Source organism: Hippocampus bargibanti, linkage group LG15 (assembly GCF_051943395.1).
Source record: "Hippocampus bargibanti isolate YZ-2025 linkage group LG15, ASM5194339v1, whole genome shotgun sequence".
Lineage (NCBI taxonomy): Eukaryota > Metazoa > Chordata > Actinopteri > Syngnathiformes > Syngnathidae > Hippocampus > Hippocampus bargibanti.
Genome location: NC_142748.1, coordinates 8,085,296 through 8,100,712, shown reverse-complemented (window position 1 = coordinate 8,100,712; position 15,417 = coordinate 8,085,296). Strand labels below are relative to the sequence as shown.

Genomic DNA, 15,417 nt, shown 5'->3' with positions numbered 1-15,417 from the left:
CCGCCAGTGAAAGAAATAAAACTACACCTCCCGCGCTGCTCCACGTTACGTCATCGTTCCAACACGGAAGCGTCTTGTTTGCACGAGCGACGTCAAATGTCGCGAGCCAAAACACGTCGCTGACGTCACCGGGCTCTCCACGCACGCTACGGTCGGCATCACAAACGACAACGGCGACGTGTGGCACTTGGACGGCGGACGGGAAGCAGCCGCGGTACGTTGTGGCTGCGCCTTTTCCGTCGCGTCGTGAGCGAACGCGACGTCATGGCTGAGCTGCAGGTGCTCGATGGGGCCGAGCAGACGGACCACCATCACCATAATCAACATCAACATCAGCAGCCGCGCGACGTCGTCCGCTGCTCAGTTCGCCTGGCGCCACCTCCACTGGGACCGATCGCCGCAACCCGTTCGCAGCCCAAAGGCGGTTCGACTTCCGAGCCGGGCCCTCGCTGGGTGCGCCTCAACGTGGGCGGGACCTACTTCGTCACCACCAAGCAGACTCTGTGCAGGGAGCCCAAGTCGTTCCTGTTCCGACTTTGCCAGGACCATCCGGATCTGGACTCTGACAAAGTGAGCCTGCTCCCTGTCACGGTCACACCCCCGAATCACGAGATGTTTACCAGTGCACTATATAAGAATTAAAACAATATTTGTGATGTGTGCAGGACAGCACGGGAGCCTATTTGATTGACAGGGACCCCACCTATTTCGGGCCTGTTCTGAACTATCTCCGTCATGGAAAACTCATCATGGACAAGAACCTCGCCGAGGAAGGTAGGAGAACACCATCAAACGTCCACCTGAGCGTGTGCATAGCCCCACTTTTTGTGTGTTGGCGTTCAAGGTGTCCTCGAAGAGGCAGAATTCTACAACATCGCCTCCCTGGTGCGTCTGGTGAAGGAGCGCATACGGGACAACGAGAACCGAACGTCACAGGTAGCTACAGCGGTCACTTTCCCCTATTCCCGGGTATTATGGAATATGATAGATGTTGACTCATTCACTAAAATGTGTCCACTCCAGTGCCAGGGTTTTTGTCATTGTCACTTGAATTCCAGGCCCCAAAGAATATTAAGTTTTAGCACCACATCAACATTCAATACAGTGTTAGAAATCTTGGACTCTCTTCTTTCATCAGAAAAATGGGTCTGGAGTTATTTGATCTTGAAATGGGGGCAGATGTACAAAATACAATGCAATACATACATATTGGTTTATATAGCGCTTTAACAACGTCTGAACAAAGCGCTAACATGGAAAAAAGGGGAAAACATTGCCAGATGCCATGGCCAGGGCTTTATCGGCACTTAAGCATGAAAAAGAAAATCTGAACAAATTCAGGAATAATAATAATAATACATTTCATTTCTAAGCGCCTTTCAAAACTCTCAAGGTCACTTCACAGTCACAGGATAAAATTTTTCTGTGGGTGAGCAGCGGCAGCCACGTGCGCCAGCGTTCACTCACCCCGAAATAACTCAAATAGATAGAAAGCTAACTAGCAAGCTAATTGATAACCAATAGCAAGATAGCTAGCTTATAGATAGCTCATAGGTAGTTTATAGATAGCAAATATATAGCTAGCTAGATAGCCAGCGAGCTGGCTAATAGATAGCAAATAGCTAGCTAGGTTGCCAGCGAGCTGGCTAATAGATAGCAAATAGCTAGCTAGGTAGCCAGCTAGATTGCTAGCTAGATTTATTTGTATGTGTAATGGATAACTCATAAATAGCTAACAGATAGCCAGATAGCTAACAGCCATAGAGCTAACAGCTAGCTAGCGTGCTAATGAATAGCTAATACAACATAATTGGTAACGAACCTCAAACTTTGGCGATGGAGTGGAATTGTGTGTCATTCTGTACATAATATGTGATTTATTATGATGCATTAAAATGGCGCCCGACGTCATATTTTCAATTCCCGAATAAATTTGTGAAGGTGTTCATTTTTCAATGACCACCCGCAGGGCCCAGTGAAACACGTCTACCGCGTCCTGCAATGCCAAGAGGAAGAGCTTACTCAGATGGTCTCCACCATGTCGGACGGGTGGAAGTTTGAACAGGTGAGCCTTGCAAAACAAGTAAACTGGATTTTTATTGGTCCAAAATATTAAGTCAAAGGGGGTGCGTGTGAAGACCATTGTAAATAAAGCTTTCCTGTTTGTGTCCGTCAGCTGATCAGCATCGGCTCGTCCTACAATTACGGCAACGAGGACCAAGCCGAGTTCCTGTGCGTGGTATCACGCGAGCTCAACAACGCGGCCAATGGCGTCGTCATGGAACCCAGCCAGAAAGCCAAGGTGGGTGCTTGGAATGGCGATGGTGGCTTACAGGGCGGACTCTCTTCTTTCATCAGAAAAAAAGAGTTAATTCCTAAGTTATATGGGTCTGGAGTTATCTGAGCTTGAAATGGGGGCAGCTGTACAAAATTCAATCCATATTGATTTGTATAGCGCTTTAAAAACAGCTAAAGCTGGAACAAAGCGCTAGATAGATAGCTACATAGCTAGCTAGTGTTCAGGGGGGGCTTTTGTGGGCGGCGGTCACTCAGCTGTCAATCTCCCCTGTCCAGATCCTGCAGGAACGAGGCTCCCGCATGTGAGAACTTCATCGTTAGACGTTTCCACCGTGACAAATGGAGACGTGAGTTCTTTTCTTCACGTCTCCACAGGAAGTGACACTTTTTGGGTCCGCCTTTTCATTTCCTTGTCACATGTGCACTTTGACCTTTTTTTGAGGCATATCTTCACCCATCACCTTTCGCCATTATGCGGGTGAGACCATCAAGTCTTTTCCCATCATTTTCTTTCGACTTGATCTAACTTCACATGCTGCACGTGATGAAAACGACGGACATCAACTTTTCTCCATCGGGCGCACCGCCTTGATGCGATGTTGGTCTACGTTTGTTAAAATGAGGCCACGAATGACGTTTGATGAAGTGAGTCGCACCCAAGGTCACTTTTACGGGACAAAACTTTGCATGTGAGGCATTTGTCAGTCACGGTTTACCATGCTAACGGGAACATGACGCTAAGCATGTTAGCACGTGTCCCACCCATTCGCATCTACCGGCCACGGATTGATAGCGGGGGAAATAAAAAATATTCATGATATTACATACAGTATATAATGTACATACATATCACATATTTGTGGGTCTTTTTCACATCATGTAGTTAACTCATTCACTGCCAAATGGGCAAAAATGTGTCTGTCCACTCTAGTGCCAGGGTTTTTGTCATTGTCACTCAAATTCCAGGACCCACAGAATATTGAGTTTTAGAACTACATAAACATTCAATATAGCGTTAAAAATCTTATATTGTCTTCTTTCAACAGAAAAAAAGAGTTAATTCCTAAATGATATGAAACTGGAGTTATAGGAGCTTGAAATGAGGGCGGATATCCAAAATACAATGCAATATTGGTTTATATAGCGCTTTAACAACAGCTCAAGCTGGAACAAAGCGCTAACATGGAAAAAGGGGAAGTGCTGCCCCCTTGTGGATAAGAAAAAAACATTGTCTGAGGCCATGGTTTGCGCTTTATCGGCACCCAGGCATGAAAAAAACAAAACCCCGAACTAATTAGGGAATGGCGTTCTAAGTCAAGAAAAAAAATTACAACTAAACTAAGCTATTTAGCTCATTGGCTATCTAGCTTTTTGGTTGGCTAGCTGGCTAGCTATCTAGCTGGCTAGCTATCTGGCTGGCTGGTTAGCTATCTAGCTTGCGATCTATCAGCTATATGGCTATATCTAGCTAGCTAGCTGTAAAGTGACCTTGAGAGTTTTGCAAGGCACTTATAAATGAAATGTATTATTATTATTATTAATTATCGAATTAGTTCGTGAATGGCAGTGAATGAATTAATAATGGTGACAATACAAATGTTTCTAATTTAGCAAGAAAAAAAAATCATGCTATCTTTTTTTAAATGCTAACGACCAATTCAGAAACTCATGTTTGTTCATTTAGGCTCCATCTTTACCATTATTGATCAAATGAGATGCATTTGACCCATAAACGTATACACTCGTCGTATATCCATGGGAAGTCTTGTATACTGTATGGATTGAAGTTGATTTGGAATTGTCCACGCGTTAAAAAAAAAAATCAATGTATTGTTTTTATTTTGTACCAGGATGTAAGAAATTGGGTTGCGGTGTCAAGCAGTCTGTGTTGGTACAATGTGTCGTTCGTTGTGCATGACGGGGACGTTTATTGTGGACCGGGAAGCTCCCGAGGACGCCATCCAATGTGCATGCACGCTCGTTTTGTGTCTTTTACTTCTTGCACCTTTTGTCTACAGGTGTTTTGTTGCCGAGCAACCCTTTTCACTTCAATTTTCTCACCATAAACGTTGTCTTTTCAAACCTGATGCTTCAGTTTCTTCTCCAGTCAAGGTGACAATGTGTACCGACACGTGACTAAACAGGTATGTGTTTATACATTGGCACACCCGGGCCTCAAGACATGTATTAGTTTATTTTAAGAATGCATACAAATAGTTCCAGTGTAACTTTACTTGTACTTTAATGTCGTTTAATTTTGTCAATGTCTAGTCAAACCTCGTTTTTTGACCATAATCCGTTCCAGAAAACCGATTTGGTCGAAAACCGAAGCATTTCCCATGATAATCAATGGCTGCTTTTATTGTATCGTGATTGAACAATCCAAACACACCTGTTACGTTTTATATATCCCGTGCACTAATTCTACAAGGTGAAATGGAGTAATTGCGACACCTATTGTGGCTCGATATGACTTTGTGTATAACGCGATTTATCTATCTATCTATCTATCTATCTATCTATCTATCTATCTATCTATCTATCTATCTATCTATCTATCTATCTATCTATCTATCTATCTATCTATCTATCTATCTATCTATCTATCTATCTATCATATGCCGTTATAAATTGTTATATATCTTTTTTTTTCTGAAGCAGAAAGCCAAGTAAATAAGATCTTAAAGGCAAGGGGGTTTTATTTATCTAGTATTTAAATGACAAAGTCAATACTGTGTGCATTATACACAATGTACACAAACACAAAAAGAGGCGGTGGGGGGGGGCGGGGTCTGGTGTTTTAAGCCCCGCCCTCAGAGATCTCATATTACTGAACGGATCTCAAAATAGCGTCTGAGAACCGAACCGGATCTGTTTAAATGACACTGCATGTTATCGACTTGTGTTCGTTGAAAAAAGGAAGCGAGGCAGTTGGTGGTCTTGGGGTGCCCCACCCTGGTGCCCCCCCACTCCTCCTCCACCATCGCGGAGGGCTGCCAGCACGTCATATCTCCCATCACTGGTCTTCGGCCACCCCCTTTCACTTTCGACGGCTGTTTTTAGGGGGGGCTGCACAGAACCGAACGAAGGCGAACCGGGTGAGCGAACAGTTCCGACCGACCGAGTGAGTGAGTGAGTGAGTGAAGAAGCTTCTGTTCTTGCTTTCTTCTACTTCCGGCTTGTAACATTCCCCCCCCCCCCTGCAGTCCTCTCGTTCGTCCAAACAAGACGTCAACGGCTGTCGTCACGACACCCCCCCCCCCCCCGAAAAAAACATGAAAACAAGTCGAATCAAGCGTTTTCCTCTTTGCCTCAACCCCTCTCACAGTGCCGCTGCTTTTTTTTTTGTGGGGGTGTCTTTTTCTTGTGACTTGTATTGACGTTTTGCTACCGCTAGAGGGAGCGCGCCATGGCCGGCAGCGGACAATGAGAAATGTCGCCGTCTAGCGGACAATGAGCAGCGGTGCAAATGGACACGCCGACAGCGCTCAAATCAACGAGATGGCCTCAGAAGGGCCGGAAGACGAAAGAGCAACCCAAGCACCGGACGGTGGCTGGGGTTGGGTTGTTCTGGTGGCCACCATGCTGGTTCTGGCGCTGACGCTGGCCTTCCCGTCCTGCGTGGGCATCTTCTACAATGACCTGCAGAGGGATTTTCATGCCTCCAACAGCCAAACTTCCTGGGTGCCTTCCATCATGACGGCTGTGCTACATGCGGGAGGTTGCTAAAACTACTACCAAGTACCCAGTTCACACAATTCGCACACATAGATAGGAAAGTAGTAATATCGGTGGTAGCTGTTCTTATCTTGTAACTGTAAAGTGTCATTGAGAGTTTTGAAAAGTGCTTATAAATTGAATGTATTATCATTATTATTATTGTCATCATCATTATCATCATCATCATAATATTATTATATATTATTGTCATAATAATGTCATTATTATTATTGCCATAATAATAATAATAATAATAATAATAATAATAATAATAATAATAATAATACATTTAATTTATAACCGCCTTTCAAAACTCTCAAGGTCACTTTACAGTCACAGGATAAGTATTTCTGTGGGTGAGCAGCGGCAGCCACACGCGCCAGAGTTCACTCAACCCGGAAGTAACTCGGCTAGAAAGCTAGCTAGCTAATAAATAGCTAACAGATAGCTAGCTAGGCCTTCACTCAACCCGGAAGTAACTCTGATAGAAAGCTAGCTTGCTAATAGACAGCTGATAGATAGCTAAGTAACTCGGATAGAACGCTAGCTAGCTAATAGATAGATAACAAATAGCTAGCTAGGCCTTCACTCAACCTTTTGTCATGTAATGTAAGGAAAGATGCATGTCTGATACAAGCTAAATGTTTCAAACAAACACATCATCATCATTGTATGATTATTCTTATGATTCTTATGATGATGATGATGATTATGATTGTTTTTATTATTATTGTAGCACAAAGTCATCATAGCATCAAATGGCGGGGTAGAATAGTTGGAATCATACAGATGAGGTGCTACCAAATATAAAATGTCACATTTTAATAATAATCTGACAATAATTTCAGGCCCCCTGTGCAGCGTGTTGTTGGAGCGACTGGGATGCCGAGTGACCGTCATGTTGGGCGGAGTCCTGAGCGGCCTGGGAATGGCCGCCAGCTCCTTCACGCACTCCATTAGCCAACTCTACTTCACGGCCGGCGTCGTTACCGGTGAGCACAAAAGTCACAAATGAGCACAGGCTGATGTTGCTCGTTTTATTTTGAAATACTTTTTGGCTCCACTTCCAGGTTTGGGTTTCTGTTTGAGCTACCAGCCGTCCGTGTCCATCCTGGGTGAGTATTTTGTGCGGCGCCGTACCTTCGCCAATGCCGTCTCGTCGACGGGTACGGCGCTGGGATTGTGTACGCTTCCGGTGCTGGCCAACTTCCTGCTATACGAGCTGGGATGGAGGGGAAGCTTTCTGGTTTTGGGAGGAGTACTGCTCAACTGCTGCGTCTGCGGCGCCGTCATGCGTCCTCTGCCGTCGAAGGAGACGTCGGCGGCAGATTGCGAGCCGTCGCCCGAGTCGGGTTGCGTCGGGATGTCCAGGTGAGGGATTCCGCTTACGTGCTTTATTAAAGATCAATAGTCCTTTTGCATCCAAACTGAACGAACAACTGTTATTCAGTAAACAGCCGGACACAATCATGAGCCATTGTGTGCACTGTCAAGCAAGCAAATACACCAACTAACTAACTAACTAAGCGAATGAATAAACAAATAGATAGAAAGACTTACATACACAAACAAACAAATAAACAAACAAACAAATAAATAAATACATAAATAAACACATGAACAAATACATTAATTATTTAATACATTAATAAATCAATAAAGAAATAATAATAATGCATTTAATTTCTAAGCGCCTTTCAAATAGATACATAAAGACATACGTACATAAGCAAACAAATAACCAAATAAATAACCAAATGAATAAATAAATACATACATACATACATACATACATACATACATACATACATACATACATACATACATACATAAATAAGTGAATGAATAAACAAAGACATACATACATGAACCAACAAATAAATAAATAAGCACATGAACAAATAAATAAACCCATACATTATTTAATACAAAAATGAATAAATAAATAGATACATAAAGACGTACATAAATAAATAAATAAATAGATAAATAAAGACATACATAAACAAATAAATAAATATATACATAAAGACATACATAAACAAACAAATACATAAACAAATAAATAAATAAATAAAGACATAAATAAATAAATAAATAGAAAAAGTCCTCCCTTGTGACTTGCCCAATCTGCAAGCTGATTTTCATGCCTTTGCCGCTCCCTTGGCACGCAGCAGGATTCAAGCTTGCGTGAGCAAACACATGGCCCTGGACCAGCTTCTGCACAACCGGCGCTACCGCGTTTATGCCGTGGCCATCACGTGGACCATGCTGGGCTTCGTGGTGCCGCTCATCTACCTGGTGCCTTACGCCACCGACAACCACATGGAGGCGGGGCGGGCGGCCTCCCTCCTCTCCGTCCTGGGACTGGTCAACGTGGCCGTGCGACCGCCCGTTGGCATCGTCTTCAACCTGCCGTGGTTCCGCGGCCGCCACGTGTACGTGTTCTCCGGTGCGCTGCTGGTCAACGGGCTGAGCAACGCCGTGTGCTGCCTGGGGCCCACCTTCCCGGTGCTGCTGAGCTACGTGTTGCTCTACGGGCTCTCCATGAGCGTGGTGGGCTCGCTTATGTTCACGGTTCTGATGGACGTGGTGGACATGAGTCGCTTCGCCTCGGCGCTCGGCCTCCTTGCCGTCATGGAGAGCGTCACGTTGCTGGTCGGACCTCCGCTGGCCGGTAAGCGTGACTCCAATGATGCGCGTTACAATTCACGCAGCGCGACCAAGGAAACGTCGTTTACCCGCAGGAATCCTGGTGGACTCGACGGGGCAGTATTTCTACGTCTTCTTGGCCTGCAGTGCCATCGTGGCCTCAGCCGCCATCTTCCTGGTTTGCGCCTTTTGGTGGATGGATGCCGACGAGCGTGACCAACGAGGCAGCCAAAGACCGAGACAAGAAGAAAGCTGCAATGAACTCGTTGTTGACTCGCTTGACGTCTCCACGCCGCCAAGTGGGGCTTTGGCAACAACCAAACACGCCGAGTTTTGCTTGTGATGCTGTATCAAAAAACATTACAATAGGCATTGACAGGCAAGCCATTATTTCCTTGGAAAACAAACAAAAATAATGCAAGGCTGGTCTTTTGTTTGTTTGCAACTGAGATTACCATTATTTATTACATATACATCTTGTTTTTTATATTAAAGTTGTCATTACAGTAAAATCTTATAAATCTCTTCATTTTGATACATTATTATTATTATTATTATTATTATTATTATTATTATTATTATGTTTTGTTTACAGTTTGTTTTTTCATCGTTTTAAAAGTTAGGAAGTCCATTTTTTATGACGTCATCACCCATTCGTACATCAGCGATGCTGCTACACTTGTTCCGAATGTTTGATTTTATTATTGCTTTCTAACATTTTTTGAGTGAAATGAACTTCAAATGACGATTATTATTATTAGTGAAATAATTAACTCTTGTTTTAAATTCGAGGCGGTAAACGCCTACTTAACCTCTAGCAACCACTTCCGGTAACTTCTTGGTAACTTCCGACATGTAATTTCGCTTTCACTTATTTCGTTCGATTTGTTTGATTTGTTAAAATTATGATCTATCACTGAAATACGAAGATCAATCATCTAAACAAACTGGCTGCGTGTTCGAGTGTTGTGTTGCATGTATTAGCTAGTGACGAGAAAGAAAAAAAGGTCGAGTAAAGGTCTTTCGTGTCGAAAGTGAACGGGTGAAAGTCGATTGAACGCAGGTGCGAGAAGTTTGTGGATATTTTTTGGAAAGGTGAGTTTTAAACTTGTTTTTTGGGCATTTATGGAAAGAAATCACATTTGTTTAATCGCATAACTGTCATTGATAAGTTTTTTTTCGAGTTTGTAATTCTCTGGGTTTTTTTTACTGCAGAAATGGAATTTCAGATTTTCGTTTTTCGATTGCAGAAAAAAACGAACTATTCAAAATATCTTTTGTTTCTTGTTTTCTTTTGGAGATTTATGTAACATTTCCCCCTCTATAATAATAATAACAATAATACTAATAATAATACATTTCATTTATAAGCGCCTTTCAAAACTCTCAAGGTCACTTTACAGCCATATAATTTTTTTCTGTGGGTGAGTAGCGTGTATTTCTTCCCGATTGAAGTAGCATTAACCCCCACTTAGTCATTTTAAACATAAATACGACACAAAATAACATTTTAAATGATCAACATTTGACATCCTATAAAACACTCCTCATTAGCATAATTGCTGACATTCATCAATTCCCCGCCATCAAAAAAAAAGTAACATTGATGCATTATTAAGCGAATGTTTGCATTGCTTCTGTCAGGCTGCACGATGTTGTCAGTCATTCTATCCGCTTTCCTGCTGCTGTTTGTGGACGCGTCTCTCACATGGACAATATGGAACGGCCTGCTGCAAGTGCGAGGTCGCGGGGCCAGTGGGGTCGAACAGTGGGCTGCCTCGGCGCTCAAGTGGGTGCTCCTTGACGTCACAATGCGATTAGCGGCCCCTGAGAAGCATCAGGTGGTACTACGCAGGCTCTGCGCTCTGCTGGTTGTCTTGCCCTGCGTACTCGGAACCTGGAGCGAGCAGGGTGGGGACCCTGTCGCGCCTCCAGGGTTGACCGGTCAGCTGCAGGTGTCGCTGGGCTCGACGCTGAGTTGCCTCTTTTGGGAAATGGCCTTCAGCGGTGGTGACGGGTTATCGCAAGATGGCAAGGCGTCACCGGACACTCGCCGCCTGCTCGCCAGGCTGCTTCAACACTTCAAACCTGACTTTCTGTTACTGAGTGTGGGTTGTGGTTGTATCATCCTCGCCGTAGCTTGTAAGTTTGTCATTTTATTGCACTTTCGCATACATATGGCAAGCGGACATTTTCTTATTTCGTCACTTGCCCTTTTAAAATTATTTCCCTGTTGTTGTTTGTGGACAGGTGACACATTGGTCCCGCTGTTCCAAGGCACGGTAATGGACGCCCTGCGAGGCGGAACGCTGGACTCCGGCTTCTACACGACGTTGCGAATCCTGGCGTGCTTCTTTGTGGGCAGGTAGCTTCCTCCGCTTGGCAACAAAGTAACAAGCATCATCAACACGCTAACCGAACGGAGCGTCCCGATTTTCCGCAGTTGCGTTTTCTCTGGATTGAGGTCAGGAGCCTTCATGCTCACGCACGCTCGACTCAATAAGCGTTTGAGGATAGCGGTGTTCCGCACGTTACTGTCTCAGGAAGTGCTTTTCTTCCAGGAGAACCAACCAGGTGAGCACGGCTCCGGTCGCCGCTACCACATGCGTCTGTCTCGTTTTTCACCCGGCGCCCTCTATTATGTATTTATGATTTTTTTATTTGTTTACTTATTTACCTATCTATTTATGTATTTGTTTTTACTTATTTAGTCATTTCTGTATTTACGTGTTTTTACTTATTTAGTCATTTATGTATTTATGTGTTTACTTAGTTATCTATTTATTTATGTATGTATTTACCTGCCTTTTTATTTGTTTAGATGTATTTATTGATTTACGAGTTTATTAGTTTATTGTCGGTTTCTTTCTTTGTTTTATTTATGTATTTGTTTTTACCTATTTTTCTATGTATTTATATATGGATGTATTTATATATCAATTTATTTAATTATTTATTAGTTTATTTGTTGGTTTATTTATTTTATTTATGTGTTTACTTATTTTTCTATGTATGTATGTATTCATTTATCAATGCATTTATGTATTAGTTTATTTGTAGGTTTATTTATTTTATTTATGTGTTTATGTGTTTACTTATTTTTGTATTTATTTATGTACGTATTTATCCATTTATTTATTAGTTTATTTATTTGTTGGTTTATTTATTTGATTTATTTATGTATGCGTTTACCTATTTAACCATTTATTTGTATTTATTTATGTATTCATTCATGCATTTATTAACGTATTTATTTGTTTACTCATTTATTTATGTATGTATTTATTTATTTGTTTATTCATTTGTATTTATTTCTTAATTCATGCATTTATTCATTATTAAAAAATGTAATCTTTGTTTTTTTTAATTTTTTCGTGACAGGAAGTCTTTGTTCCCGCCTGCAGTCGGACGTGCACCAGCTGGGCCTGATGGTGTCGCTGAACTTCAATGCGGTGTTGCGCAGCTCCATCAAAACCGTCCTGATACTGGCGGCCATGTTGTACCAGTCCCGTCCGCTGACGGCGCTGGCGTGCGTCGAGATCCCCTTCTTGGCCGCCCTGCAGAAACAACAAGTCCGTTACCACAAGGTCAGCCGGGGATGACGATAGCGTGCTGAAGAAGTAGGATTGGAAAACGATTGACGAGGGCAAACCTCTGACAGGAAGTGAAGGAGCGTAAGCAGGATATCTTGGCTCGCCTCAAAGAGCTAAGTCATCAGTCGCTAGGCAGAATCCGCACAGTCCGAAGCTTCAACGGCCAATCGGATGAAATCCGAAGATTCCATGGAGAACTCCAACGCCTTCGAGCGAACACAATACGAGCCGGTCAACAGCAAGCCTTCTTCACGCTCGTGCGCAGGGTGAGGCCTTCCCGCCCGCGTTTTCACGCCGGGTCCACCTCCCGCCTCTAACGTCGTTGCATTCCTTTTATCCGTCAGTTGAGCAGTTTGGTGACCAAGATCGTGTTGCTTCTCGCGGCTCGTTCGCTGGTATCGAACGGGCAGCTAAGCGTCGGGATCCTCCTGACGTTCCTCTTATACCGGAAACCCATGTCCCACAACCTCAAGGTGGGTGACGACGCTACTGGCTTGTCATTCCACAGAGTCGGTTTTCCGGAAAGGAGTCCGTTGTTGACTTGCTCCATCATCTATTAGCTATATAGCTAGCTATCTAGCTAGCTCGCTATCTACCTATCTAACTTATGCTGTGAACTGGTTGGCTAGCTATCTATCTGGCTGGCTATCTATTAGTTATATAGCTAGTTGTCTAGCTGGGTATCTATTGGCTATCTATTAGCTAGCTAGCTTTCTATCTATTTACTTCCGGGTTGAGTGAACTCTGGCGCATGTGGCTGCCGCTGCTCACCCACAGAAAATTTTATCTTGTGACTGTAAAGTGACCTTGAGAGTTTTGAAAGGCGCTTATCAATGAAATTTATTATTATTATCAGGAGATCTTCGTGTGCTACGGCGACACTTTAGCCACGCTAGGCATCATCTCCAAAGTCTTCAGCTACCTGGACCGCTCACCTAAACGCCTAGCCGACGGGCAGCTAGCGCCTGAGGCGCTACGGGGCCAGATTGCGTTCCAAAATGTCACCTTTGGTTACCCGTCCGCAGCCGAACCGGCGCTGAAGGTAAACCCGCGGCTTGACGAGTGTTAGCGTTTTAGCTCGCTCGCTCACGGACGTTTATGCCCAGGACGTGTCCATTGTGCTGGAGGCGGGGAAGGTGACCGCCCTGGTGGGGCCGTCCGGTAGCGGGAAGACTTCCTGCGTGGGACTCCTCAAGCGATTGTACGATCCTCAGAGCGGGAATATCCTGCTGGACGGACAGCCGCTGCACACCTATCGCAACGACTATCTGCATCAAAAAGTGCGGCTCAGTTGAGGACGGACAACAAACGGATCCTGGATTAGGAGCGCTGGTGTCACGTATGTAACCTTTTCCGCAGGTGGTTTCAGTTCCCCAGAATCCGGTTCTGATGCGCGGTTCACTGCGCTACAACGTGGAGTACGGCTTAAAGGATTGCGACTTCGAGCGGGTACGTGAAGTGGCCGCTAAGATCAAAGCAGACCGCCTCCTGGCCAAGATGGAGGCTGACTACGATGCAGGTATGACCCCCCCGCCCCCAACCCTCCTTTACAAACCTTCTCAACTGAAAACGCCCGCTCTCTTCCTGTTCAGACGTGGGCGAGGGCGGCGCGCATCTGTCGGAGGGCGACAAGCAGAGCCTGGCGCTGCTGCGGGCGCTAGTGCGCCAACCTCGGGTCCTCATCCTGGATGAGGCGACTAGCCAGATGGACGCCCATACGCAACACGCAGTCAGTAATAATAATAATAATACATTTCATTTCTAACGACAACACTTAAGAGCTAGCATACGCGCGACTAGCGAAATACGCACGTTACAACAAGGTTACCTAAGCTAGGATACGCGTAGATACACTTAACTCATTTTTGTCATTGTCACTCAAATTGCAGGACCCACAGAATATTGAGTTTTAGGACTACATAAACATTCAATACAGCGTAAGGAACTTTAGACTCTCGTCTTTCATCAGAAAAAAATAGTTAATTCCTAAGTTATATGGATCTGGAGTTATCTGAGCTTGAAATGGGGGCGGATGTACAAAAATGCAATACATACATATTGATTTATATAGCGCTTCAACAGGAGCTGAAGCTGTAGCAAAGCGCTAACATGGATAAAAAGAGGAAATGCTGCCCCCCTCGTGGAAGGGAAAACATTGCCAGAGGTCTGAGCAGCGCTTGATCGGCACCCAAGCATGAAAAACCAAAACTCGAATAAATAGCTAATAGCTATCTGTTCGCTGGCTAATGGCGATCCATTCACTGGCTAATGGCGATCTATTCGCTGGCTAATGGCTATCTATTCACTAGCTATTAGCTACTTATTCGCTCGCCAATAGCTTTATTATAGTACCTTTGCTTGTCTGTGAATGTAAAGTGTGCTTGAGAGCTTTGAAAGGCGCTTAAAATGTAATATATTCTTCTTATTATTATTATTATCTATTCACTAGCTTATAGCTATTCGTTGGCTATTAGCTAGCTTGCTATTTATTTGAGTTACTTCGGGGTTGAGTGAACGCTGGCGCGTGTGGCTGCCGCTGCTCACTCACAGGAAAAACTTATCCTGTGACTGTAAAGTGACCTTGAGAGTTTTGAAAAGCGCTTAGAAATGAAATGGATTATTATTATTATTATTCTAAATTCGGCAATGGCGAATAAATAGCGTGTACGTGTTCCCGGCTCGTGTACGCGACAGGTCTTGGAGGAGGTGGTGCGCTGCGGGTGCACCGTCCTGATGGTGGCGCACCATCTGCGCAGCGTGGAACGAGCCGACCGGGTTATCTTCCTGGAAAATGGCGTCGTGATGGAAGAAGGGACGCACGCGCAGATGCTAGCCAAAAGCGAGCGCTACCAGGGGCTCGCGCAAGAGCTCTCGGACCAGCATCGCGATACCGGCAACTGGACCGATCCGATTGGATGAAGGACTTGAGGGATTGGTTGTCTGGTTCTTCACTTAACTTTTATGGATTGCACTGAAGTTGGTTTTATTCTAAAAAAAAACCCAAAATGGCCTCTATCTCAAAAAAACAAAATGGCCTCTATCTCGAAAAAACAAAATGGCCTCGGAAGTATTCACTATCGAGTGTGATACTCCAAAATGTGTCTTGATTCTACTTTTTAGAGCAATAAAAGAACCTGTGTGTCAAGGATCGACA

General features: G+C 44.1%; 3 protein-coding genes across 6 annotated transcripts; all 3 read left to right on the top strand.

Annotated features, from left to right (window-relative positions):
• Positions 1–27: 27 nt before the first annotated feature.
• LOC148887525 (BTB/POZ domain-containing protein KCTD5-like) lies at positions 28–4,160 on the top strand. Its single transcript, XM_089015112.1, has 6 exons — positions 28–570; positions 666–774; positions 845–936; positions 1,970–2,065; positions 2,177–2,302; positions 2,575–4,160. The coding sequence occupies exons 1-6, from the start codon at positions 265–267 to the stop codon at positions 2,602–2,604; spliced, it is 759 nt and encodes a 252-aa protein (XP_088871238.1). The 5' UTR covers positions 28–264; the 3' UTR covers positions 2,605–4,160.
• Positions 4,161–5,128: 968 nt separating this feature from the next.
• On the top strand, positions 5,129–9,182 carry slc16a5a (solute carrier family 16 member 5a). Of its 4 annotated transcripts, none has more exons than XM_089015105.1 (6): positions 5,129–5,396; positions 5,696–6,019; positions 6,867–7,010; positions 7,089–7,389; positions 8,196–8,695; positions 8,766–9,182. In XM_089015105.1, the coding sequence occupies exons 2-6, from the start codon at positions 5,752–5,754 to the stop codon at positions 9,011–9,013; spliced, it is 1,461 nt and encodes a 486-aa protein (XP_088871231.1). In that variant the 5' UTR covers positions 5,129–5,396; positions 5,696–5,751; the 3' UTR covers positions 9,014–9,182. The 4 variants fall into 4 exon arrangements, with proteins under 4 accessions (XP_088871231.1, XP_088871230.1, XP_088871229.1 ...); XM_089015104.1 differs by having other exon boundaries at positions 5,129–5,422; positions 8,193–8,695; XM_089015103.1 differs by having other exon boundaries at positions 5,129–5,430; positions 8,193–8,695.
• A 316-nt stretch (positions 9,183–9,498) lies between these two features.
• Positions 9,499–15,412, top strand: LOC148887523 (antigen peptide transporter 2-like). The gene is made up of 12 exons (XM_089015096.1): positions 9,499–9,765; positions 10,315–10,812; positions 10,921–11,035; positions 11,114–11,244; positions 12,052–12,257; positions 12,332–12,529; positions 12,608–12,736; positions 13,120–13,305; positions 13,370–13,543; positions 13,623–13,782; positions 13,856–13,992; positions 14,958–15,412. The coding sequence occupies exons 2-12, from the start codon at positions 10,323–10,325 to the stop codon at positions 15,180–15,182; spliced, it is 2,151 nt and encodes a 716-aa protein (XP_088871222.1). The 5' UTR covers positions 9,499–9,765; positions 10,315–10,322; the 3' UTR covers positions 15,183–15,412.
• Positions 15,413–15,417: the final 5 nt, after the last annotated feature.